We start from the raw sequence: 27,003 nt of genomic DNA on the forward strand, positions 1-27,003 counted from the left end.
GACGGTTCAACAAGGTCGCCGGGGCTGCTATGTGGAGAACGCATTTATTTTACCCGGGCAGGGCAGAAAGAGGGAGCCATGCGGGGAGCACCCGCTTGGGCGACTCAGACCAGAGGGAGGGAAAGTGGAGGTGCAGAGATAGCCCGACCGACCTGAGAAGTAATCAGGAGATAGGCGCCTGCTCCGGGTAGGGGAAGGAGGAATATCAGGCCATGCCCTGGGTCCCCCCAAGCTGCCGGGTGGAGCTTCAGATCTTGAGCTTCAGATCTTGAGCTCCAGCGAGGGTCCCAAGGGATGGACGCAGAAGTCTTGCAGACCTAGTTATGAATCCCAGGTCTTTTATTAATAGCCGAGTTTCTCGGGGCTAGCTAATCCTTCCGGCGCTAGGCGTCCTTATCCAAAAATTGAATGGACTTCGCGGAGCTACAAGCCCCAGATAAACGTCGGGCCCCAGCTTCCGGGTCAGCGAGTCAGCGCAGACGCGGAGGGCTCTAGCGGGGATGCGCTGGAGGGGTGGTCGGCTCAGTGCGCGTGCGCCAGACTCTGCGGCTGCGTGGGCAAGCGCGGGGCGCCGCCCTGGAGCGCGCCTGCGCGGCGTCGCGGTTAATTGGTCGGTGGAGGCCCGAGGGCGCGGGATTCCGAGGCGTGAGGCGCTCGCGGGCTGGCCCGAGGCCGGGCCGGGGCCTTCGCCATGCCGGGGATGGTGCTTTTCGGCCGGCGCTGGGCCATCGCCAGCGACGACCTGGTCTTCCCTGGATTCTTGGAGCTGTTCGTGCGAGTGCTGTGGTAAGGGCAGCCGGCGGCGCGGGGCGAGGCGGCAGCTGGGCGAGGCGCCCCCGAGGCCGGTGGGAGAAAGTCGCCGGTTTCGCGAGCGCCGACTGCATGCCCGGCGCGCCGTCCAGCGCTGGCCGTGCGGCCTCCTATCTGGTTCTCAAGACGGCCGCCCTCCGAGCTCGGTCGGGCCGCTGTCCCCATTTCACAGATGGGAAACTGAGGCCGGAGAGGCCCGGCCTTGTCCGGGCGACCTTGTGCGGCGCAGGGAGCTGACTCAGTGCCGAGCAGAGCGAGGCCGACCTGACGGTTTGTGTTTAGGGCCAGGAGCAGCCGCTTGCTTCAAGGAACAGCAGGGTGTCTTGTGTGTGCAGAATGGGAGATGGCACCCCTTCCGTGCGGCTGAATTCCAGGAGAAGTTGCCGGGCCGGGGGAGATACGCTCTTGTGTTTGAAAGGGTGGAATCAGCGGAAAGTGGAATTAGAAGCTTGTCAGGGAATGCTGTAATGGTTTTCAAATAGATTCTTCGGGGGAAAGAAATAGAGAAACACGAAATGTTAGGAGCTGCCTCCCCAGTACTGTTATTTTTCATGGCCAGGTCCTTCCAAGATCCTTCCCCAGTAATTAGTTCTAGACACAGACTTCTTAATACCCCACAGCCGACCAAAACCGAAAGTGATGTAGTTCACTTCCACTTACAGGGTTTGAATCCTTAATTCAGCATTTTTGCGAGTGATGCTCTGTTGTCCTCTGCTGAAGCCCCACCAGGGATGGGGCACTCATTTCTTTTCATTGGGCAAAGATATCTATCGTTCTGCGCTGAATTACACCATACGGTTGAGTTCATAGACGCTTCCTTTCGAGTTTATCAGTTTACCATGCAACGTCTTTGCATAACCTGCTTCCCTCCTTCTTGGTTTTATATTGCACATACCAGATTACAAGGCGTTTGTCAATTTCTCATCGCAACACAGAAGTAAAAATTCTCTCGTGGATAATTTAGCAAGCGTGTAGCTTGGTGGTTTACCAGTTGTGCGTTTCCGAGTCATGATGAAACTGTTTTCCAGCAGCTCATATTGTATTTGCCTGCTTGTGACTTTAAATGCCTCTCATGTATTATAGCAGGTATAGAATAAGAGCAATTCCGTAAGCTTGAAAAATGAAAAACTCATTTTTTTCAAAAAAAAAAAAAAAGTCACATTCTTTAGTTGATTGAGTAGATCTTCAACATGAGCCTTGCCTTTGTGTTGGAAAATATTAACTTCTTTTATTTCTTTGTGTCATGTGTTACCAAGCAACCCTGCGGAGAATCCATTTCTGACCCTTTCTGTTTCTGGACAGGTGGATTGGCATTCTTACTTTGTATCTCATGTACAGAGAAAAGTTGGACTGTGCTGGTGGAGTCCTGCTCAGCAGTTACCTGGTTGTTCTTCTCCTTCTCCTGGCTGTTATAATATGCACTGTGTCAGCCATCGTGTGTGTCAGCATGAAAGGTAAAGAGGACCCTTTTCTATTTTGCATCTATTCTTTTCTTAAGTTTTATTCACACACCGTACAATCCACCCTGAGTGTACAGTCAGTGGCTCTTGTTATAATCACATAGTTACACAGCCACCATTACAGTCAGTATGAGAACATTCTCATTTCTTCTGAAGGAAAAAAAATCCCATATCCCTGATATCCCCCTGTTATTGATGTCTAGCTTTGGTGTAATGTCTTTGTTACAAATAATGAAAGAATATTAGTGTTACTGTTAATCGTAGACCTTAGTGTCCATGAATTGTCTTTTTCCCATGTAACACCCTATTATTAATACCTTGTAATAATGATGTACATTTGTTTTAATTCATGTGAGAACGTTCTTATATTTATGCAATTAACCACCACCATTGTCCACTCTGGATTTTGCTAAGTTATACCTATTCTTCTTTATTTTAACATATTTATTGTGATATAAATCACATATGGTACCATTCACCCTTTTTAAAAAGTATACAATTCAACAGTGTTTAGTATGGTCACAGAGTTGTGAAATTGTCACCACTGATAGACATTTGGGTTGTTTTCATCTTGGAACTATTATAAATAATACCACTATGAACAGTTGCATTCAAGTTTTTGTGTGGATATGTGTTTTTATTTTTCTTGGGTATATCTAGATGTGAAACTGCTGGAATGGATCATTTGGTAACTTAAGTTTAACATTTTGGAGGAACCACCAAATTTTTCTAAAACGGCTCCATCTACTTTATATTCCCATCATCAGCATGAGGGTTCTAATTTCTCTACTTTCTTGCAACTCTCGTTATCTGATTTTTTGATTATAGCTACCCTAGTGGGTATTAAGTGGTATCTCATTGTGGTTTTGGTTTGCATTTCCCTGATGGCTAGTGACGTTGAATATTCTTAAAATACAAATATTCTTGTATTTACTGGCCATTTGTGTATCTTCTTTGGAGAAATGTCTATTCAGGTCCTTTGCCCAATTTAGAAGTTGGAAGTGTTGCATGTATTCTTAATGACAGTTTTTTTTCTATGTGTTTTTTTTGCAGTCATACTGGGAATGTCTCTGAAAACTGTGGGAACCATCCCTGCTTATAAGATGAGCTGAGCACCCTGGTGGGAAAAGCTTTAGTAAATAAATTTCCATCTGTCAAAGGCAGGGCAGTCTGGCATACCTCAGAGTTCTGTTCTGGGGTTGTCAGCACCACCCAACATGTTGTAGTGGTTTATCACTGCTTGAATCAGGATGTAGGAGGATGTGTGTCAGATTGTAGGAGAGGATGAAACTGGGCGGAGCTGGCAGATATGATGGGTGACCATTGGGATCTCGACAGTTTGGAATGATGGACTGACATTTATGAATGACAGCTCATGGGGAGAAATGAGGAGGGGAGACGTGTCGGGGCAAAGGTTTGATGAGAAAAAGACCTTTGGTTTTTGGATGACCAAGAAGCATGGCATGTAGCTGCTTACTTTAGTAATAATTGGAAAGTAGACTTCTGTTGTAGTTTAGCAGTGACTGTCATCAACAGCTGAAGTAAAAGAAGAAACAGTGTGTCCAGTGTAGCTTTAGCATTATGTAGTTTTTTCAGATGAAGGCAGAATTTCTGAATAGTTAACTATTTAGACTGGTATCATTTCAGATATAGCATTATTTAACTTATGAGCCCTTTTTGTTCATCTCATATTCTGGGGGTTAGACAAGCTGAGTTTACAACTGTCATAGGAGGCTCGGACTTGAAGAAATAAATGTAAACTTGGTTTTCCTTAAATGTTTGCTTTTCTTTGGATATTTTTGGTGATATCGATGCATTCACAACTCCGTGAGGATATTCAGTCACTTAGACTCTTCCTCCTACATACTTACACAGTGTCTGACGTATCATACACTTGTGGTTAAAGAGTGTTGTGGGTGGTGTGTTCAGAAGCCTCCTCCAAACAGAACCCAATTTTGCTCTGGACTCCACACCTCCCACCCCACCCCCAGCCACTAAGTGTATGTCAAAGAAACTGATCCTGTGCCCAGCTCCAAGAATTATATGGATTTCTCAGTGATTGATTCAGGAATGGACATGTGACCCGATTTGGGCCACTGAAATTCAGAGAGAGTTTGTTAGGAAGTTCTGGAAAAGTCCTTCTTTGCTTCTCCAGGAGAGGTCCAGAAGCAACATACTGTTTTCCTTCTGGATGATTCTGTGCATGGATGGGCAGCAGACTTGCTGCTGTGTCTTTCTCCAGTCACAACCCAAGAAGAGCTGACATGCAAAGGAGGGTAGAGCTGCAAGAATCACAAGATTTACTTTTACTTTTGGCTTGAGCTGTCTCAACTGAAATGAAAATAATAATTTATAAAAACATGTTGGTTTAATTGCGCATTTGTTACAAATAATATCATGCCGTTTTTAAAATATTGTGTCAATTTTATTGAAAAATGCCATAAGAAAAGTTAAAAAACAAACAAAAAGACAAAGGTAAAAAGCACGTGTAACATGAAACCAAGATCCGATCTCCTTAATGTATATGGGCTTCTACAAATAAAAAAAGACCAATGGTAGCAAAGCATGCTACTGAACAGACAGTTTACAGTAAAGGAAATACAAATCTAAATGTATAAAAGATGTTCAGTCTTAATCATGAGAAGAAAAATTCACGTAGTGTGTTGAGTTGGTAAGGATTTGCAGAAACAGGCATCTTATTTTATTGGTGGGAGTATTGGTTTACGCTCTTTGGAGGCCAGTTTGGCTGTGTGTTTGTGTGTTTGCATCAGTTTTTTCCTAGATATCTGCATGTGTGTAAAGAAGTACTCCTGTCTGTAGGAATAAAAGATTGGAGAACCATAAAGCCTGTTAATAGATGGGTTACGTATGATAGTCTTTTGTGCATCATATTTCAGAAAATTGAGAAAATGCTTCCTGAGCAGATAAGGAATGGTTTTCAGCATGCTAATTATGAGACATTGTATATAGTTCACTGTTTCTTTCTTAAATATATATACAGTTTGTTTATACACAGACCATCTCTGGAAGGAAACACAAGTAACTAGCCGACCTCTAGACAAGGTGAGGGAAGGACCGGAGCTCGAGTGAGAGGAAGGGTTAATTTTTACTTTATGATCTGCTCGTACTGTTTGAGCTTTTGAGCATTTACATACATTACCTTTGCAAATTTTTATAAATTTTTAAGTATTTTTACATTATTAAATGTTATTCTTGATACATGGATAAATTACCTTGCCCCTTTGATCTTATAAGTCATCTGTATAATTAATGTTTGATCTCCAAGGCAACATTCATTTAGCTTTTGGCTGATAAATTTCTCTAATACATACACCAAGAGTTGTAGAGCGACTATTTGAAACAAATAGAATTTAGTCATCTTTATGCAAAAGACTTATGCTTGTGCATTTTCTTGTCCTTTTTTCCTTGGTCATTAATATAGCTCAGTAGGGGAAACTCTATTGATGTTTCTGTGGTATTTTCTGATTTTGGTTTGAAAACATTCCAGATGAAATCCTCCCGTTTCTCCCATGTGGGAGGATTAATTAGGGAAGGTCCCCCTTCCTGACTGCAAAGTCTGTGAGATCAGAACAGCCTTTGTACAGGGCCTGCCCTTCTGTCTGCTGTGCCGGAACTGTGAAAGGTCTCTGCTGCTGCTCTCCCTCTGTGCCTCAGGGCTGTGCTGATCTCATGCCCGAGGTCCCTGCAGTAGCCAGAGGTCGTGTAGTGTAAAGGTCCTGTGAGCTGGGCTTCTTTTTGTTGCTCTTACATAAATGGTTGCACCTGAAGAAGCACGATAGGGTCACTTCTCAAAGACTGTGTGGAGGAGGTTACATGCAGGAACAGAGCTGTGGTTATTAATGGGGGGCCAGTGATACTTCCACCTGTGCTGCAGCAGCCAGGTCTACACTGACAGCTTTGTATGTTGAGTTTGAGGTTTTTTGTTTTTTTTTTGAGTTTGAGGTTTTGATGACAAGAAAAAAAGGTCTGATATGAAAAGAAGATTTTCTTCATTATCTTATTTCTTTTCTGGAACCATAATCAGAATAACTTAATTTCCTGCATCCCTGTTTCTGTGTTTATTTCATTAATGCAATAGCCGTAATTGTCATCACTGTTGGAGTGTCCAGTCCAGGTGCTGCTCACCACATTCAAGCATTTCCTTGTTCGCAGTCTCAGCCCTGTAGGAAGCAGTATGCATAATATTTTTTTTTTCCTTTTTCTCTTGGGCCAATCAGCTATTGTTAAATGATAAGAAGCCCCCAAATACAGAAGGACTAATTTTTAATATAGCTGCATCCATTGTCTGCCCCTCAGAGAGGGTATTGTTAGAATTACCTTGTAAAGCTTTGTCTTTGTACCAAAAATAAGGCTTGAGAGTGCCTAATAGTTTACAAATATGATTCTGAGTAATTCTAAAGGAAGATAATTTTTGGAACTCCAAAGGCATTTCCTTACCAAATCATTCTTTAGATCTTAGATTTTTTTCAGTCATGTTTTTTGCTTTAATTATGTGGCTTTTTTTTGCTTAGATTAGTGTTTATCACACCTTTTTCCCAAAAGAAAAGAGTTGATATTTTAGATGAGGAATTAAAGCATAGAGGGCTCTAATTGTACTTGGATTTATTTTATAAATACAATAAAAATGTCATTTCAAAATGTTAGGCTCCTTCATGTAGCTTTGCACCCTGGAATTGTTTGCTTCTGAAAGTGAGGACCATGGGGCATTGGTGAGAGAGAGAACCCTGGGCAAGCAGACCTGGAGTACATTTTAGATAGTAGCTGTTAAACTATCTGAACCTCAGTTTCCTCATTTGTAAACTGGGGTGATGACTTATATCTCACGGTCATTGCAAGGATTAAAGAATTACGGATGCGGAGTGTGTAGGGTGGTGCCTGGAATAGAGGCCTTGAGTAGCTGCTGGAGCTTGTTTTCCTTGCTTTTAGAACTCGGGAGACTCTATCCTTGTTTGCCTGGGACAGTTCTGTTTTATGTCTGTTGTCCCAACATTATTATTAACTCCCAGTTTGGTCAATGATTATATAGTCACTCTGGTTAGAATCCAGAAGTGTCTTTTATCCCTAGGAAGTCTAAGAAGTGGATCTGACGCTTTCTGTAATGTTTCCCATCTCTCACTTCTTCACTTGCCCTCAAACTTCAACCTTGATTACTAATTACAAATGGAAAAAGTCAGACAGCGGGGTGTGCTTCCATTGCCAAAGCTGTTGAGTACTAACACGTTCTAGGAGGTGTTTGTATGTTGCAAGGAAGCTTTTCATCTCTGAGGAAGCAATTGATCAGTCTGAATATTTTCTGTATTTCAGGAACCATTTGTAACCCTGGACCACGGAAATCTATGTCTAAGCTGCTTTACATCCGCCTAGCGCTCTTTCTGCCAGAGATGATCTGGGCTTCTCTGGGGGCTGCCTGGGTAGCAGATGACTTCCAGTGTGACAGGATAGTTGTGAATGGCATAATTGCAACTGTCATTGTCAGGTGAGATCTTCTGTCTTCTCTTTCAGTTTCTTGTCACAAGTGCAGTTGAGGTTCAGGTACACAGACCTTTCTGAGTAACGTCATGTGGCTTTACTTAGCTAGTTGGAAATTGGACCTTTTTGAGTAAATCATGAGAGTTTAGAGACATTTATTTATATATAAGAAATAATTCATCTTCCATTACGCATTTGTTACTGTGGGTTTCTCCTTTACTGGTTCTCACTATTCTGTACTCCCTCCCTTATCAGAAGGAAAAAATCCAGAGACCAAAACAAATGCAAAAACTAAAGGTCGGGGTAAAAAAAAAAAAAAAAGGATGAAAAGAAATATAGTGCCAGGAATTGTAACAGGAAATAATACTCCAGAATGATAAGGTTTTAGCACTGTGCAGGCTAAAAATCTTAAGAGATTATCTAGTCACATCCTCTCATGTGAGACTGGGTGGTATTCCCACTTTCCTGAGTCCCACGGCCAGTCTTCGGAGTTCCTTCTCAGCGGTTCATCTTCTCAGTAGCATATGCAGGCATGAACCCACAGGGCCTTGCACTTCATGGCGATCTGTAAATATTATTCGCACGAATGAAGGACCCATTAGAGATCCCCTGACATGGCAAAGTTCACTGGCTTTTACTGAGCAGAACCCTAAAGAACTGAGAAGTAAAGGCCTGGGTCATGCAGTGGGCCAGGAGGCCATGGGGAACAAGTTGCAGCTGTTTGCATGCCCTACCTGCAGCTCTACCCTCCAGACACCTGCTTTTCCCTTTGTGGTGCTTTACTTTTAGGGCTTTGATCTTTGTAGGGCCTGGGTTAGTCCTGGGCTCATAAGAACTCTCCAGAACAAGTGAATTGTTTGCCTTAGCCAGATTCTGGGAGATCCATGTCCTCCTTGCTAAGGAGCCTAAGTTGTACACATGCAAAATCTGAAACAAAGGAGAGAGCCTTTGGCTCTTGCATCTGGATATTGGGCCCACAGTCACGAAGTCTTTTCCTCTCCCTCTCTTGCAGTTGGATTATCATCGCCTCCACTGTGGTTACCATTATCATTGTCTTTGACCCACTAGGGGGGAAAATGGCTCCATATTCCTCTGCTGGTCCCAGTCACCTGGATAGTCATGATTCAAGCCAGTTATTCAGTGGCCTCAAGACAGCAGCTGCAAGCGTGTGGGAAACCAGAATCAAGTTCTTGTGCTGTTGCATTGGGAAAGACGACCATACTCGAGTTGCTTTTTCGAGTACGGCAGAGCTTTTCTCAACCTACTTTTCAGTAAGCTGAAGGGTCTGGTTTGGTCTCTCTTCTGTTTAAGTAAATGCTTCTTGTGTTAAGATGAATACTCTGCATTTTGAGCCAATTCCCTGTCCACATAAAATAGCTTTTGAAAACTTAGAATCTTTGGGGGCGGGGTGTGAGTGGGAAGCTATTCCATCCGGGATGAGAACTCTGGGGAGCAAATAGCTGCAAGGACTAGGCATTTTCAGACCCCCTCTCTGGCTGTTACATCTGTGTGGATACCTGTTCATTATACTGTCAGGATTTTGAATTTGCTTTTAAGGAACTAAATACTGGAGCCTGTACATTTTGGGAATTAACTGCCAGGTTCTTTGTTTGTTTGTTTTAATCTGTCCTCTGTCTACCTGGTCCTCAGCGGATACCAGTAATAGACAGTGTCATTATGTGTCCGAGGTAGTATCTTACCATTTTATGTCCTGATAGAAGTGCTAGCATATTCTATTTTTGAAGAAAACTTTGTATAGATTATTGCAAAGCAGAAGAGTCATCATTCTAGAGTGATTTCTTCAGTGATTTGGGAAGTTTCATCTTTTTCACAATAAGTGTGCAATTTTGTCTTTGCATATAATGTTCTCTGATAAGCCGCTAGTTAGTTCACTATGAGTACTAGTCAGGGCTGAGGAGTTCTGTTGACATCCTGTGCTTGGTGTTTATCTCTTACATTCCTGTGGGTCCAGCTTTGCATTGTTCAGGGCTGGCCCTATAACCCAGCACCAGGCCTTAGCAACAGCCTCCTTGTAGGGGCTAGAGAAGTGTGTCAGTCTAAGTAATTTTAAAGGAATACTCTGACTTAGTTTTAAGATATTCTGAGAATTGAAGTAGAGAATCTTGTTTTTCTTAGAAACAGTGTCTTAATCTCCACCATAAACTGGACCGATGGCCCTGTGACTGAGTGGCCCTTTCTAAAGAATTAGAGGTGCTTGAGGTGGTAGAGATTTCCTGACTCCTCCATATCGATCCTGAATAAAAAGGGTAAGGGCAGGTTCAAGAAGACTAACGCTATTTATGAATTTGGGGTTCTTTCTGAGACTTCTGTACCTCAAGCATAAAGGTTCAGTCTCATAAGTCTCTACCATGGGCTATGTTTCAACAAAATCTTCACAGAATCTTGAGAAATGTGATATAAATTTGGGCTAAAATTGGCCATGACCACAAAGATAATAGAATTTATCCATTCATCCCCCCCATTTTACAAAGGATTTGAAGTAGACTTAACTCACTTGAAGCAAAATTTAAAAATAGAGATCAGCAAAATTTTTAGGTTCTTCAGTGGATTTGTCTGAGGGAGGAATAGAAAATATACTCCTACGAAGGAGTTCTGCAAGGAAAACTATTTTTTAAAAACCCTTTATATGTGGGATATGTGTGTGTCTGCATATCTGAACTACGTGACGCTGAATTGTAAGGAATCCAGTGGCAGTTCCTAATGGATTCTATGACAGACCATTTACTTTCCCATCCAGGACACAGATCTGGTGCCCAGCGACATTGCAGCGGGCCTCACGCTTCTCCATCAGCAACAGGACAAAATCAGGAGTAACCAGGAGCCCCAGGAGGGTGTCAGTCTCTCCCCAGGGCCCTCCCAGGTAATCCCAGATTCCCACTGCGTCGTACGGGTTCTACATTCACACCTCATGTGCAGATTTACAAAAACATACAGCTGACCACTGGTAGTTTCAGTAGCTGTGGGGTTGGAATCTGATTTGGGGCTTCTGGCTGTTGTAGTTTCTCACTGGTTAGGTAAGGCTTCTCTTCATCACCTGGAGCAGGTAGTGCACCACATTCCAGGCCAGTTGAAATCTGTATATAAGAAAAATTGCTCCTGGGATGGGACCTGATTCTTCCAGGGTGTATCGGCTTTCTTTTCTGGGTGGGGGACCAGAAAAAGTTCAACTCTGCTTGATGACAGCAGAAAGTGAGTGGCTCATTTCACCAGGAGTCAGACTCTTTTTTTTTTCTCTCCCCACTACCCCTAAATTGTATTTGCTGCATTCCTATCAATGAGGAATCCATTTCCGTGTTTAAGGACCAGTTTTCCAGTGGAAGTGTATAGAAAGTCATAGGAATAGACTGTTCACCGTGTTCAGTTCTGTGAGGAAAGAGTAGAGAATCAGGAATTTGCGTCCAGGATTAAGATCATAGTATGCCGATTCTCTCTGTAATGGGTCCCCCTGAACAGAAAGCTTTTTTCCTTCTCTTCCAGGATGATTTGGATAAAGAACTAGAAAACTGCTACCATTATATGCAGTTTGCCGCAGCTGCTTATGGGTGGCCTCTCTACATTTACAGAAACCCATTTACAGGACTGTGCAAAATTGGTGGAGACTGGTAGGTCACCTGACCTGATCATTGATCTTCATGTAGACATGGCTTGTTCTGGTGACTATAGTTTATTTTCTAAAGATAATTTTATTTCTCTTAAAAATAAAACTTTGTGGTATGAAATACTTCAAAACTTGTGAAAACACTACAAAGAACTCCCACATATCCTTTATCTAGAGGCAGCAGTTGTGATTCATTTCTGTCATATGTTCTTTATCATTCTTTTTCTCTCTCTGTGTATATGTATACACACATGCATTTTTTTCCCTAAGCCATTTATTTGAGTTTTAAATGCAGACATCATGCCCCTTTATCTCTAATTACTTCGGCATGTATTTCCTAAGAACAACAACATTCTCTTACATGACTACATAACAGTTATAAAATTCAGGAACTTAATCATTGATCATTAGTTAATTTACAGTTTGTATCCAAGTTTTTCCAATTGTCCCAGTATTAGCCATCATAGCAATTTTACCTCTGATAGAGGATTATGCACTTAGTTTTCATAATCTCCTTATTCTCCTCCAACCTGAAACAGTTACTTGGCCTTTCTTTGTCTTTCACAATGTTGAAATTTTAAATAATATAGTCCAAATTTTATAAAATGTCTCGGTTTGGGCAGGCCACGGTGGCTCAGCAGGTAAGAATGCTTACCTGACAAGCCAGAGGACCCGGGTTCGATTCCCGGTGCCTGCCCATGTAAAAAAAAAAAAAAGAAAAAAGATAGAAAATGTCTCGGTTTGCATATGTCTGATGGTTTCCTCATGATTGGATTAAAGTTACGCATTTTGGGCAGGAACGCTGCTTAAGGGATGTGGTGCCCCCCTATGCACCATACCAGTACTCACGATGCCAGTCATCCCATTACTGGTGATGTCGGCCTTGACACTTGGCTGTAGTGGCATCTGCAGGTATCTCCGCAGAAGAGTTACTTTTCTTCCCTCTAAATAATAAGCAATCCCTGGGGAGCTATTTTGAGACAATTTAAATATCCCATTCCTCTTTAAACTTTCATGAAATAGTTTTAGCGTCCATTGATGATTCTTGACTGAATCAGTTATTATTAGGATGTTTGCAAAAAGATAATTTTTCTAAATTCATTATTTCATCTACATTAGTTGGCATTGTACTGAAAAGAAGAGCTTTTCCTTCCCTACTGTTTTTTATCAGTATGGGTTCATAGATTCTTACATTGTTCAATGGGTTATGCTGTTTATTGTTAAATAAATATAGCATTCATTCAGTGCTCAGAATTTCACAGGTTAGGCCTTTCAGGATGGCTCCTATGTCCTTTTCATATGTGTCCATTTTTTGAGCACTCCTTCATTTTCTGACATAACAAGCTGGTAGATAGCTCATCTTGTATTTTCCTTGGAATTTTTTCTCCCAGGCACCGTCTTCTGGAGAGTGGTATTTAGAAGCAAGATCTAAGTGTTTGTTATGCTCAGGGGGTGTTACTGCTTTCAGAGTTTTTCAGTAGACAGAGTTGAGGAAAAAATAGGAATTTTATAAGATTCAGCCTAATATATACTCTTTTTAAAGTCATGAGTTTATACTGATATAATTCCAGTCCACTGCCACAGAGCTTTTTGCTTTTTCCCGTACTATGCCTATATCTACTTTTTTCCTGGCACCCAGCATCAGTAGTGAGATACTCATGCTCAGTTCTCTGATACTCACAGAAAAATTTCAAATTGCTATCCCCAGTACACTACAAGAAAGCACATCTCTTAGGTAGAGTGTGAAGTTTGTTTGCGGTTCTTTTTTTTTAGACTTAGAGTTCTGTGTTCAAAAGTTACTTGGGTTGAGGTGGTGCGATGGTGGCTCAATAGCAGAATTCCCGCGCGCCATGCCAGAGAGAGACGCAGGTCTGATCCCAGGTGCCTAACCATGCAAAAAAAAAGTTACTTGGGTTGGTTCTTTCTTGTTGTTTGTTTCTTCTCCAGAGTTGATATGTTGTTAATTTGAAATGGTTTGTTTCATTTGCTTCTGTTTGGCATTCAGTTTTAGGGATTCTCTCATCCCTGGTCGATTTAGCATATTGTTTGAACATGTAAAACATTAACATGATTCTAGAATGGCAATAGGTATATCCAGAGAAATATTTATCTTTAAAGAGTCATATACAGCCAGACTAAGTCCTGAAAATGATTAACTCTAGTCCTCATGTTTGCTGGGAAAATGTGATAGCGAAGATTAATGTTCATTGGTTGGGGGGTGGGGGCTCAGGCTGGCACAGTAACACTTGTACCCCTTTTTTAGTTGCAGAAATAGAACAACAGAATATGACTTGGTTGGGGGGGATCAGCTCAACTGTCATTTTGGCTCCATCCTGCAAACGACTGGCCTGCAGTACAGGGACTTCATCCACATAAGCTTCCATGACAAGGTACTTGAGATGGCAAAATTTTCAGTCTGTTTTCTGTTATGTTTAGTGTAAGACACTGCTTCTCTTCTGGATCCTGGAGTCCCTTGAGATTCTGATAGAAGTTGTGCATCATTTTCCTAGAAAAATATGCATAGACATATACACATACCCCTCCCCAGGGTTTTTGTGCCATTTCATGGGTTTTCATAGATCCCCTTAAAGTCCACCCATGTCTCTAGATTTAGGTTAAGAACTCAAATTGAACATGAATGGAACAAAAAAACCTTTATCAGAGATAACGTACTAACCTTAAGAGTTAGGTGATATTCTGTCCTTTTAAAAGTTGAATACACAGAAACTAAGAGAACTGAAGACATTTGTTTGAGATCATATAGCAGGAAAGGGAGGCAGCAGAGTTTCTAACCCAGGTCTACCTGACTCCAAAACCCTCTTTATGTCCTCTCAGGGCCCTGACTGTGAAGGCATAAGCTCTGAATGAGAGCTCTTAACTGTGATAGAGGCAAAACGATGGGTGCTTACAAGGCCAAGGACCAGCCCCAAACCTAATTTTACTCTTACTTAGACTTAAATCAAACAGATGACTCTGGAAAGGTCTTGACTGGTTAGCCTTGCATTCAGTTGCAACATAAGCTGCTGCCCCATTCCCAGTAGATGACCTGACCGGATGGGGATATAACCTAATAGAGTTTTTAGTGAACAGACTTGCCTCAAGGGATCAACCTTTAGATGGTCACCACAGAACTCAGTTTACCCATTGACTCCCTGGTGATGCTTTTGGATTAAAACACAGGCAGTAAAGTTAGATGAGGTTAATACAACAGTGTAGCAGATTTGATTTGGGGGGTTCAGAGAGAAGCAAAGAAAGAAAAGAAGATACTTTTTCTTATATAATGGCATATTTTATTAAAGTCTTTCATTTATAGATATCAGAGTACTTACTATATGATGGGTAGAGAAAATAAATCAATGTATTCCCTTCTTTCTGTGTTATAGGAACTGGGGTTTTCACTGTAGTAATATGCTGCTGTATTAGTAGAGAAACTGAGGTGGTCTAACTTTAAATCATAAGGCACCTCCTGCTTCTTTTCTCGCTCTTCAGGTATATGAGCTTCCCTTTTTAGTGGCTCTGGATCATAGGCAGGAGTCTGTGGTGGTGGCTGTGAGAGGGACCATGTCTCTCCAGGTAAGGTGACTGATGTGTTAGACCTGGGAGGTAGGGTGGGAACGAAAGGAGAACAGTAACTTGGGGTAGTCACGGTGAGCTGCGGGTGCTAGATCCTTCTTTGCTGGAACTGAGAAGAATCATTCTTAACAACAGGATTAGACATAAAGCCAGGAACATATGGGGATGTGAGTCCAGGGTCGTGAAATACTTTCTTTAGAAAGAATGGATGAAGTTGTTTCCTTTTAGCTAAGAAAATGTCAGAAACCTAGATGACAGCAATTTTTGGCTGCCTTGGTTAGAGCTCCTAGAGGAACACCAGCTTAAATACCTTCTCACCTGATCCCTCAGTGTGCTTGGTGAGTCTCCAAACCTGGGTCACCCAACCCTTAGTTTTCTGCACCCAAAGCCAGAACAGGACAGTAAGCTCTGTGTTGCTGGTAAGAATCACACAACCATTTATCAGCGCCCATAAGTTCCTGTTCGATGTCTTGGCAGGCCCCCTGGGTCTGCTAGTTAGCTTCCCTGGCTGCCTCTCCCTCCTGCCCCCCACGTGGTCTGTGAGCACCCTATTCATTCCAGACCGGTGATCCCTCTTTATTCCCTCTCACACCTGGCTTATCTGCCCCATAGGGACACTGATTGATTCTTCCCTTTTGAAACTTTCTTCTCACTGTCTCTGTGGGGTGCATTTTGGTTAATTTTTGGCTGCTCCTCAGTCTCATTTTCTGATTCTTATTTCTCTGCTAACCCAAAAAATGTAGGGAGACTCCAGAGGTTGAGCCCTTGGAGCCCTCCGCTCTTTCTGACTGGTTCCCTGGGGCAGCCTCAGCCGTCTCCCGGGCGTGTAGCGCCAGCTCCTGGCACCCATTTAAGAAACAATGAAGTTGTCTCTGGGTTTTCTGCTTACCTACTGCCCAGTTCAGTCTGTGGTGTATGAAGTTCCTTCCCCTGCCCCATTGTTTGGCCTTCTCTCCGTTCCCAGTCCTGTTTCCTGGGCCAGTAAAGTAGTTTCTGTCCTAGTAGGCAGGGCCTCCTGTACTGCTCCTCGGTGGGCATGCTGTGGGAACAGGGACTTACCTGGCAGCGTCAGGTACACCACAATGATGGCCTCCTGGTGCATTTTTTTACAGGACATCCTTACTGATCTGTCAGCAGAGAGTGAGACCCTCGATGTAGAATGTGAAGTGCAAGACTGTTCGGCACACAAGGTAAAAAGCTCTGGGTTTGTGTTCTGAAATTTTCCATAGAGAAGCTCAAAAGGGTCAGAATTTTTCCAGTGCTGAATCTCTTCCATTAATGCTAACCATGTAAAAAAATTTTTACCATGTCCCAGGTTCTCTGCTAAATAAGTGTCATTGAGTCTTACTCTGTCCATTCTCAATCCTGAGGTTATTGATTTTGTTTCTTAAGAGGAAAAAAACGGTCAGAGATTGGGTAGTTTGCTGGTGGTCAGGTGAGTAATAAATGTCAGATTGAGCATTTGAGCTTGTGTTTGTGGCTCAGAACATATTAATTTAAACACTGTTGCCAAGTTCTGGCTTATCATTCCACAAGATTTCTGTGCAGATGTAACAGGAGCCAAGTTCTCTGTTTCACTATCAGTGGGCTAGGGGTGCCTGAACCCCTCCTGAAGGAACAGAAGCTGCCTGCCCAGAGCAGAGGCCTTAGCAGTGGGGGGAAGACTGGAATGATTTACCCTGAAGGCAGGGTGAAGCCTGCAGGATGTGAGGAGCGGAGAACAGCAGACTTCTGCTTTCCTTTTTCACACTTCTTGTTTTGGTATGTGTGTGTGTTTTAGCATTTTTTAAAAATAAATTGTTTCATTTAAAACAATGTCACAGAAAGAGTACAGCTGCATGTCCTGCGTGACCCCACATCCTGCCTCAGCAGTATTCAGTAACTGACCAAAATGTGGGCGCTTTTTCTGCCACCAGTTAGAAGCTTGAAAGTCTTCTGAATGTGTACTTTTGTCTTGTGTCTCAATTCATAAGAGTCCAGTTTAACTATTACTGGGTATAGGTATGTGAGGAAAAACCAAGAAACACATGAAGTCTTGGGCTGGTGCTGGCAGTGGCTCCTGAATCCGATTATTCCAGGGCCACACCAGCCAGGTGCCTATAGGAATCCACCAGGGCACTGGCCGGCCCAGGCCTCCTTTCCCTTCTTATGGCGCCTTGTAGCCTGGCTCAGTGCTCGGCACTGGGGCTTCCCCCAGGCGCTGGGAGACGGGGGTTTTTCCTGACAGCTCTTACTCTCCGGCCTGAACAGCAGCTGCTTGAGGCCTCAGGGCACGATCTTTTCTCTGCTCTTGGCTTCACCTGGGTTAGGTTTTGGCTCCGATGCCGTCCAGTCTTAGGAGCTCAGAGCTGTGCAGCTGAAAACTGGTTTGGCCTGTCATCAGCTCAGTGTGTGTGCCGGGGAGCAGGGAGGCTCACCAGCTGCAGTTGTAGTCTCTTCTGTTGGGCTCTGATTGCCCAGAACTGGACACAGGGTAGGTGCCTAATAACTGTTCATTGAATCTGACTGCATTGTGTAGCTGCAGGAGAGTAAAGGGGAATTTGGTAGTTTGTCAAGAAATGCTGTCAGAATGTAGCCAGAATGTTGATGCCTTTTTAAAAAATTTCTTTTATACGATGCCAGGTTCAGCATTCTACTTAGAGAATTATAGAATTACTGAATCTTTGGAATTGGCAGTCACTGTAAGAGAGTATCCAGAACAGTCCTCCCATCTTACACCGAGCTTCTTTCCTCATCCTGTTTGAATATAAGCTGCAAAGGGACAGAGACCAGGTCTGTCCGGTTTCAGGACTTAGCAGAGTAACTGACAGGAAGTAAGCACTCCACAACTATTTCTGATCCACAGGTTGTTGTCTCTACACTATTGCACTGCTTTAATTTTCAAGAAGTCTGTTTTGTAGGACAGCTACATTTGTTAGGACATTTTAAATTTTTTATATTCTTAAAAATTAAGCCCAACTCTGACCTCTCTAGAACCTTCTTATGGTCTTAGTTTTGACTCTGGAAGAACAGTGAATGCCTAAACATCATTGACTTAGAAGTTTAGCATTTAAAGTCACTTAAAAAGTTCAGTCATTTTTAATCTAAACCTGAGCAACCATAGGAAGACTTGGCTGAAATTGTGGCATTTCTATAGGGCATAATACTGTGTAGCTACAGAAAAAGACCATAGAAATGTGTCCGCTGACATGGACAATCGTTCCCGATGTGTCATCCATTCATTCCTTTAAATACTTATCAAATACCCGCTGCATGCCCAGCCCTGTACAGGGTGCCAGGAATACAACAGTAGACAAAAACAGACAAGGCTCCTTGTGTTCCATTTGGGGAAGTAATTAGAGAATCACAGATAAGGAGATAGGGTAAAGTCCTTTCTTCTGACTCATGATTGTACCTGCCTGGTCTGAGGGTTAATTGCCGCCTTTGCATTTTTAGGGGATTTCTCAGGCTGCCAGATACGTTTACCGACGACTTGTCAATGATGGGATTTTGAGCCAAGCATTCAGCATTGCTCCTGTGAGATTTTTTTATTTGTTTATTTCATTTTTTCAGTCATCACCCCTGTCTCATTCTAACCTCATTTTGCTTTTTGTCCTTTAGGAATACAGGCTTGTCATTGTGGGACACAGCTTGGGGGCAGGGGCTGCGGCGATCTTGGCCATCATGCTCAGAAACGCTTACCCACGAGTCAGGTGCTATGCCTTTTCTCCCCCCAGGGGACTCTTAAGGTAAGTCTTTGTCTCAGTGGAGGTTACCACAAGAGTTAAAGGTTATCTTGGTCAAGACCATCTTTAACTGGTAACTTAATTATAATTTCCTCATTCTCAGAAGTTTGTTTTGAAGCATTGTTTATTTAGTTGTAGAAGAACTAAAAGAACTTTTCTTAGACCTGTAGCTGTGACTTCCTAAATAATTTAATTCTAAGATTCATTTTTTATGATTTTGAAAACTACCTCTTCTCTGATTCAACATATTGATCCTGGACTGTTCTGTGTAATCTTTTAGCCCTGATTATAAAAGGAATTTGTATACATCATAGAACATTTTGAAAATACAGGAAAGTATAAAGATCAGAGATCACTATGCAGAAATCACCATTATAAATATTTAGGTTTGCATTCTTCCAGCTGTTTGTGTGTGGATATATGTTATACAAAATTGAAAGAATACCATATGTGTTATATCCTTAAATCTTTTTTGAGATTAAATAACTAGTCAGTGTTCTTTTATCTGGTGATACCATACCATTTTTATTTATTCCGCTGCTAACGGAACAAAAGAATTTACATTCTTTTTGTTGTTGTTATTATAAATAATTCCATGTATGTCTTTATACATAGATATTTGTGTGCCTTTTTACGTTTTTAAAAGCTTATATATTACCGCTGTTTTTGGCTTAAACAATGGGAGTTTGTTGAGTAAGGGTTTTGAGGCCAAAGTCCAAAGTCCTCAGCAAGGCGGTGCTTTCACTCCGAAGACTGTGCATTCTGGGGATGGCTGCTGAAGGGCCTCGAGTCCTAGGCTCTTCTGTCACTTATATTATCTTTTTAAAACGCTTATATGTTTTACCTTTTTAAGTCTACATATTAAGAAAAAGCTTATTAAAACATTATACATTGAAAAAGCCATGGGAGTGGGTTTTATAAATACTGTATTTTTTTTTTGTTAAACAGACATAAAAATACATTTTTAAGATTAATATACATCCATACTACCTGGATGCAATTTTTTTTTTTGCTAAGTAAAAAATGCTTAATATAAAAGACAACTACATATTGTCATATTGTATGAGTCCATTTATACAATGTTCTAGAAAAGATAAAGCTATAATGACAGAAAGCAGATCAGTGGTTGCCTGGGATGGGAGTGGGAGTGACTGCAGAGAGGCTGATAGAGGGGCTGATGGAGATGTTCTGTATCTTAATTGTGGTAGTGGTTACACAACTGAATGCATTTCTAAAAATTATACACTTAAAATGATTATTTTACTGTCATCAGTTATACCTCAATGAGGCTGATTAAACATGATCCCCCCTCCACACACACACACACACACACACACACACACACACACACACACACACACACACACAGCCACTGCCCATATTGAGAAATAGAATGCAGCCAGTGTTCCCCTGAGTGTCTCTTTCTACCTTGCTCATGGTAATCACTACTTTGACTTTTATGAAAATTCTTCCTTGGATTTTTAAAAAAAGTTTTACTACCTATACGTGTGTCTCAAAGTAATATAATTTGGTTTTGCTTGATGTTGAACTTTACATAAATAGAACTGTTCTCTATAATTTCTGTGATTTGCTTTTTTCGTTCCCTACATTATGTTGGATGTGTAGCTTTTATTCTGTAATTCTTATATTTCATATAAATTTATCACAGATTTTTTCTCCATTTTACTGTGAATGGACATTGGGTTGTTTCCAGTGTGGGTCTGTTACACACAGTGCTGTGATAGCTTTCTCTGAAAAGCAGAATCAGGTTGGAATCGCTGCATCATAGGGATTGCACATGCTCATCCTTTTTTGCAAGGTGGTTGTACCAGTTTGCTCTCAACCAGCAATGCCTGAGAGTTCACATTGTTCCACATTTTTACCAAACCTTAGTAGTGTCAGATTTTTAAATTTTTGTTAGTCTGGTGGGCGTGTGGTGATGTTTCATGGTGCTTCAGTTTGTTTCACCAGTAGTTGAATTGGTGGTTACTTCACTAGTAAAGTTGAGTCTTTTCATCTGTTTCTTGGCAATTTGAGTTTCCACTGTGTGATGTTCCTTTTTCAATTGGTTATCTAGTTTTTTTCTCATTGACGTATAAATATGTAGTACATATTCTGTACCTCAGTTGTTGGTTGTAAATGTGTTGATTATGCCCTCCCACTCCTTGATGTATCTTCTGTTATCAAACCATTTATCAAAGGTTCCATTTATCATAGGTTTAATTTTATTTGTATTTTGATTATTTATTGCTTTTGTGTATTTTTTCTTATAGAAATTTCTTACCTTTTTACCATTCACAAGTTTATTTTTTACACCTTTTATGCCATGAATTCATAGGGAATAGGCTCCAGAAGCTCAGGCTCCTTTCCATTGGTTCTCACAAACTGTTCTTCTCTGGGTGGAGCAGGCTGGCACTTCAGTTGAACCCAGGTACCTTTATCTTTGACTTCCTTTCTTTCTGATCATTTTTCTTTACACATTTCAGGAAGCTATTTCGGCTCTTAAATGCTCAGTACACACATTAATTCTCTTGGCAAGAATCTTGCCCTTCAATTGTTTGTTTACAATAATACCAGTAGTATGCTGGGTAACATTATAGACCTGTCCAGTTTTGCCATGGTAACATTTGTGGGGCATTCCTTTTTGAACAGTACTGATTCCCTTGATGTCTACAATATCACCTTTCTTGTAGATTCGCATGTATGTGGCCAGAGGAACAATTCCATGTTTTCTGAAAGGCCTAGAAGACATATAGCAGGTGCCTCTCCTCTTTGCTTTTGTGTTCGTCATTTTGGCGAATTACTGTAAGATGGCAGTTCCAGCTGAAAGAATTTTTTAGTCTTAAAATTGATTAATTTATCAGTCTTTTCATTTATGAATTTTTGTTTTTTTATTTATTTAAGAAATCTTTCTCCCTCCTTAGAATCGAGCTAGTCTCCTATATTATCTTCTAAAAAGCCTTTTAGTTTGGCTATTCAGCTTTATCTAAGTCTCTATGTTGCATTGTTTTGTGTATAGTATGAGGTAGGGATTCAGTTTCTTTTTTTTCCCATAATATCAATGATCTTAGCACTGTTAACTGAAAAGTTGACCTTTCCATACTGATATGCAGTAATGCTTCTGTAATTTCTGCCTTTATTTTCACGAATCCATGTTCTGTTTCATTGATTTAATTTTCTATCCCTGCTGTAATACCACACTGGATTAATTAACCTAGTTTTATACCAAGTCTGGATATCTAGTAGGCCAAATTCCTACCCCCTTTACTTTTTCAAGGCTGTTTGGCTAATATTAGCCCTTTACACTTCGATATAAGTTTTAGAATCAGCTTTGCAAGTTCCACAGGCAAGAACTTCTTGAGGTTGTAATTTCAACTGCATTTACTCCCTAGTTCAGTTTAGAGAGAACTGACATCTTTACATTATCAACATTTCCAGTCTCCGAATATGATAGCACTCTGCAGATATTTACTTATCTTTCAGTAAAGTTTTAAGGTTTCTCCGTACAGTTCTCGTACATCTTTTGTTAGGTTATTCCTGGGTATTTTGGCTTGTTACTGGTATAGATAACTGCAGTACTATTGTGTCATTGATTTTTATATCCAGCAGCCCTTAATTTTCTTAATTCATTTTAGTGCTTTAGGATTTTTTTAATGTATACATTTTCATCTGTCAGTGAGTTTTATCTTTTTTCCTTCTCTTTATCTTTCTGTGCTGATAGGTCTACTATTAAAACGTTTCTTACATGTCTCTTGGCAATCAGTCTCTTCCCACTACTCCCAGGCAACGACTGATGTGCTTTTCTCCCTTCAGTTTTGCTTTTTTGAAACTATCATATAAATGACATCAGACACTATGTAGTCTCCTGTTGGTCTAATTTCATTTCTCAGACTGAATCCAGATTGCATGGGTGTTTCCTGTTATGTTTAAAAATATGCATCTCTTGCTTGAAATTCATTAGATTCTTGAATCTCTGAACTCCTAGTCATGGTCTTTTCACTTACTCCCTCTGCTCTGTTCTCTTTTCTTTTTCTGGGACTCTAGTTAGACCTCACACTCTACTTCATGTCTCTCTTTGGCTCCTTTTGTTCATATCCTCTCTTTGTTTTGTATTCTGGATATTTTCTTCAAATCATTAGTGAGAATGTTCACTAATTCTCACTCATTCTCTCAGCTTTAACATTAATATTTTAATTAATATAGTAATCTATTAAAACTGCTGTTTACTTTGGAATATTTAAACAAAATTAAAGATTCAAAGAGTAGGGCTTTAAAAATTAGTAATTCCTTGATATCCAGTAATGGATCACATTCTCCCAATTATCTCATAATGTCCAATTGGTTTATTCATATTAGGATATAAACAAGTTCCAATTGGATTTCTTTAATTCTTTTAATGTATACATTTTCCCTCCCCTCTTACTTTTCTGTATTTGCTGAAGAAACCTGGTCATTTGTTCTAGAGAACGTGCCTCATTCTGGATTTAACTTACTATGTATTCATGGTGTCATTTAACATTTTCTTCTGCCCCCTTGATTGTTTATATTTCCTAGAAAGTGGTAGTTATGTTTAGAGAATGGTTGAATCTTTTGGCAATAATACACCCTAGGTAGCAGTGTGGAATTACTGTGTCCCACATTAGCAGGCACATACTGAATGATTGTCTTTCTCTGTGATATAACCAGCTAATGATCATTATTTGGATCCATTATTTTATTGGGGATTATGAAATGGTGATACTCTACTTCTGTCAGTCCTCTTGCATGTATTAGCTGAACATTTATAATTCATAAAGATTTTTCCTTATCAATTACTTGGTCACCAAGATATATAATTTGTACAGGGAAAGCAAGATAATTGCATAAGTGCTTTTAATATTTCCCTCACAGTGTTCAGAACAACGAATTGGTATTTAAGCAGTTTCTAAGGTGGACATTAATTTTTTAAAAACGATAATATAAGCTCATGAGTATTAGCAGATTTGTATTTCATTGCAAAACCCGCTGCAGTTATTCTTTTGTTCAAATTGTTCTATCTTTGGCCATCACCTCTCCATCCTTTCAGCATAACCTGTTTTCTGATCATTTTCTTACTTTCTGGTATAACAAAATGTTTTAGGCTCAAGTTTTGTTTCCTGCCCTATATCTGGAATCAACTGTTTCTCCAAGGAGTATTGATTTTTTATAGCAGGAATTGATAGTTAGAAACTACAATTTGGTCTCTCAGAGTGCTCGTCAAGTCTGGCATGAATTTTAGGCCTCTCCATGGAAAAAGGTACAAAATGTTCCAGAAGATATGACCTTCATCTTCATATTGATAACCTCCAAATTAAAGACCAGGTTTTTTTCTTAAATTGTGTACTTGCTTTATTGAAATAAATTCTTTGTATCTTTTTTCTTCTGTGCTAAAAAGGTTCTGATTCTGTCAACATTAACCTTTTTACCTCTTTTTATTTCTCTGTGTGTGGGTGTATGATTATTGAAAGCAGTTTGTGGTTTATTTGTAGTTTTTCTTCTTCTTAGGATATATTCCTTGTAGAGATGTACAGATTACTGTTATTTAATTCTTTTTTGTTAATTCACTTTTAGGTTCATTTGTTCCACTTGGCTTTTGAATTTTAGGCATTCCTTTCTTACTTATTTTGATTTACTTTTGTTGTATGTTTACATAAAACAGTAACATAGTTACAAAGATAATTCTGCAAGCACTGCACAGAGAACTCTAGTTTCCATGACAGTGTCCTTTCTCTTCCCCCAAAGGTAGCCAGTTTTAATAGTTTTGGGCTTATCTTTTAATTATTTATTACCATGTATGTTTATAGTTACATATTTGTATTCCTCCCCTTTCCTTAGATAAAAGGTATGTTTTTACATAATATTCTGCGTCTTATTTTCCTTGCTGCTCCTAACAGTCCTGTAGCTCACCCCCTACAGTGGAGATATTCCTCCTTCCTCACAGCTGCAAAGGACTCATTGTTAGGCGAACATGTTAGTTGTTGAGTTGAATACAGTTCTCTCTGGATGGATGTTTGTATCATTTCCAGTCTCTATTACAAGTAGTGCTGCAATGAATAGCCTTCTGCATTTGTCTTTTCATATTTTGGCTATTGCATTTTTGGGAGATAGATTCTTGAAGTCAGGTTGCTGGATCGAAGGATAAATGCATATCCACAGTCCATCATCTTGCTCTGGTTTGAAATTTCACTCTGGATGCTCTCTGTTGAATGTGTTGTGGCTGCAATACAATGTGGCCAGTGAATTGCCCTAATCAGAAGTTGTTCAGCTTTATTTCTCCTCACCTTTACAGGCTAGGGAACAGAGTTCATCTGTATGAAAACTAACTGCTCACTGACCTAGGAAAAAGTTACTTTGTCTCTTTGATGTTCTCTATGAGAAATGAAACCACAAAAACTTTTCTTTTTTTTAACTTCAGCAAATCCCTTCATGAATACTCTAAGGACTTCATCATTTCACTTGTCCTTGGAAAGGATGTGATTCCCAGGTAAGATGATTTGTTGTCTTTGAAAGCAGCAACATATCAGACCCCAATCTTACCCAGATCTTTTGCTAACCAGGTTAAGTGTGACAAACTTGGAAGACCTGAAGAAGAGAATCTTGCGAGTTATTGCCCACTGTAATAAGCCTAAGGTAATTTGGGGCACCTTTTTAGGAGAATCTACAGGTGCTTTGGCCTGTCCATGAGATTGTATGTGGTTTTATTTGGATAATGGAATTAGAGATGATTTTTACTTCTTTGAAAACTGCTTTTTTTTCTGAAATACTTTTTTTTTAATTATTGTGTAAGTTAAAAATGGTTTGCAGCATTGCCTTAAAAAATTAAGGGTATTATTCCTTCAGAGCTGCTTGATATAGTTTTTAAACATTGCTCAAGAACATTAGTGTGTGGGCCCATTTACGTCCCCATTCGTAAAACCCATGATTTAAAATAGCCAGGCCCCTGGTAAGTCCCGAGCTCCATGGTGCTGCCACCCACAGCTGGCTCACTGATGTGGGAATATGCAGTCTCCTGAGGGCATCTTTGTGGTGACAGGCAAGGCTGTTGAGAGAAACCACCGTTCTGTCTTTCTCCATTTTCCCCTTAGTACAGGATCTTACTGCAAGGGTGTTGGTATGAACTATTTGGAGGGGACCCCGATAACTTCCCGACAGAACTGGATGGGGGCAACCAGGGAGACCTGACACAACCTCTCCTCGGGGAGCAGAGTCTGCTGGTCCCCAGGTCTCCACCATATAGCTTCTCTAGTGACTCGCCGCTCAGCTCCCCTACCAAGTATCCTACTCTGTACCCTCCTGGCAGGATCATCCACCTGGAGGAAGAGGGCACTTCAGGGAGGTAAGTGTGGACAGTGGGTTTGCAGGGGTCTGTCTCCCAACCTGAGGGCCTGAGACCTGCCTGAGCTGAGGACTTAGAGGAAACAACACAGAGTTGGTTATACTCAAGCAATGCTTTGGTTAAGTGATGTCTCACCTTTTGTTTCCCAGGTTCTGCTGTTCTGCTGCTCACTATCGGGCGAAGTGGTCACATGAATCAGAATTCAGCAAGATACTCATAGGCCCAAAGATGCTGACAGACCACATGCCTGACATCCTGATGAGAGCGTTAGGTAGTGTGATCTCAGACAGAGCAGCCTATCTTTCCTGCCCAGCCCAAGGGGGCGCCAATGTGGACACTGTGTAGCCACAGCTACTGGACACACTCCAGAACCAGTGGACTCCTGCTTTTGTTTTGAAACTGACTATCTGAATAGTTCCAATTACACCAACACAATGGGTTTTCATCGGTAGGAATTTGATGGTTACTGAGTTCGGTGGTTTTCTAGATGAATTATTTATGGGATGTAGTACTAGCCGAGACAGTCATGAGAAGAACACAGAAGATGCTGGGACTTTGCCAAGGGAATTAGCATCAGCAGTCTCAGGAAGCCCTGCCCCACTGACCTGCTAGCCCCCAGGCAGTCAGAATTGCCTCAGGGACAGTGGGATCGTAACAGCCCCCACCCCTTTCACCTAGAGTCCCATTGCTGTCTTACAGTTTCCAGGTGTACAGTATATTTTTCAAACTGGGTTTTCCTGGCTACACAAACATGACCCGTTGTCAGCCAGAGGTAAGCAGGTGGGGACTGTGTATAGGTGCCCCAGGTCCTCAGCAGCCCTTGGCTGTGCTTGCCCATCTAACTGTCTCACCTGACAGGTTAATTCTCATGTAACAGTCTGACTTTTGGGTGTTGGCCAGTGGATCCAGGTGAGGTTTAAAATAAAGCACTTAAACCTATTGTTACAGTGTTTTGTGGTGAGTGACTCTAGG

The 27,003-nt window shown here is 41.1% G+C and overlaps 1 protein-coding gene and 1 pseudogene across 4 annotated transcripts; one reads left to right on the top strand and one right to left on the bottom strand.

Annotated features, from left to right (window-relative positions):
• The first annotated feature begins 592 nt into the window (after positions 1-592).
• Positions 593-26,970, top strand: DAGLB (diacylglycerol lipase beta). Of its 4 annotated transcripts, none has more exons than XM_077140530.1 (15): positions 594-786; positions 2,113-2,264; positions 7,596-7,767; positions 8,773-9,031; positions 10,519-10,641; positions 11,259-11,383; positions 13,643-13,769; positions 14,869-14,952; positions 16,065-16,142; positions 18,388-18,468; positions 18,553-18,680; positions 25,111-25,179; positions 25,253-25,325; positions 25,996-26,031; positions 26,181-26,359. In XM_077140530.1, exons 1-15 carry the CDS (start codon positions 692-694, stop codon positions 26,223-26,225), a joined length of 1,647 nt encoding a protein of 548 aa, XP_076996645.1. In that variant the 5' UTR covers positions 594-691; the 3' UTR covers positions 26,226-26,359. The 4 variants fall into 4 exon arrangements, with proteins under 4 accessions (XP_076996646.1, XP_076996645.1, XP_076996643.1 ...); XM_077140528.1 differs by having other exon boundaries at positions 595-786; positions 25,781-26,031; positions 26,181-26,970; XM_077140529.1 differs by lacking the exon at positions 594-786 and adding an exon at positions 890-1,080 and having other exon boundaries at positions 25,781-26,031; positions 26,181-26,970.
• LOC143666931 (large ribosomal subunit protein eL21 pseudogene) lies at positions 20,031-22,806 on the bottom strand (annotated as a pseudogene).
• Positions 26,971-27,003: the final 33 nt, after the last annotated feature.

This window comes from Tamandua tetradactyla, chromosome 23, assembly GCF_023851605.1.
Source record: "Tamandua tetradactyla isolate mTamTet1 chromosome 23, mTamTet1.pri, whole genome shotgun sequence".
In the NCBI taxonomy this organism is placed as follows: domain Eukaryota; kingdom Metazoa; phylum Chordata; class Mammalia; order Pilosa; family Myrmecophagidae; genus Tamandua; species Tamandua tetradactyla.

What these genes read in the sequence shown, in the direction of transcription:
- DAGLB (XM_077140528.1), top strand. Translation starts at nt 692, where the DNA reads ATGCCGGGGATGGTGCTTTTCGGCCGGCGCTGGGCCATCGCCAGCGAC. An exon ending in GAGGGACCATGTCTCTCCAG is followed by an intron (nt 14,953 to 16,064) that starts GTAAGGTGACTG and finishes ATTTTTTTACAG; the next exon opens with GACATCCTTACTGATCTGTC. An exon ending in GGAAAGGATGTGATTCCCAG is followed by an intron (nt 25,180 to 25,252) that starts GTAAGATGATTT and finishes TTTGCTAACCAG; the next exon opens with GTTAAGTGTGACAAACTTGG.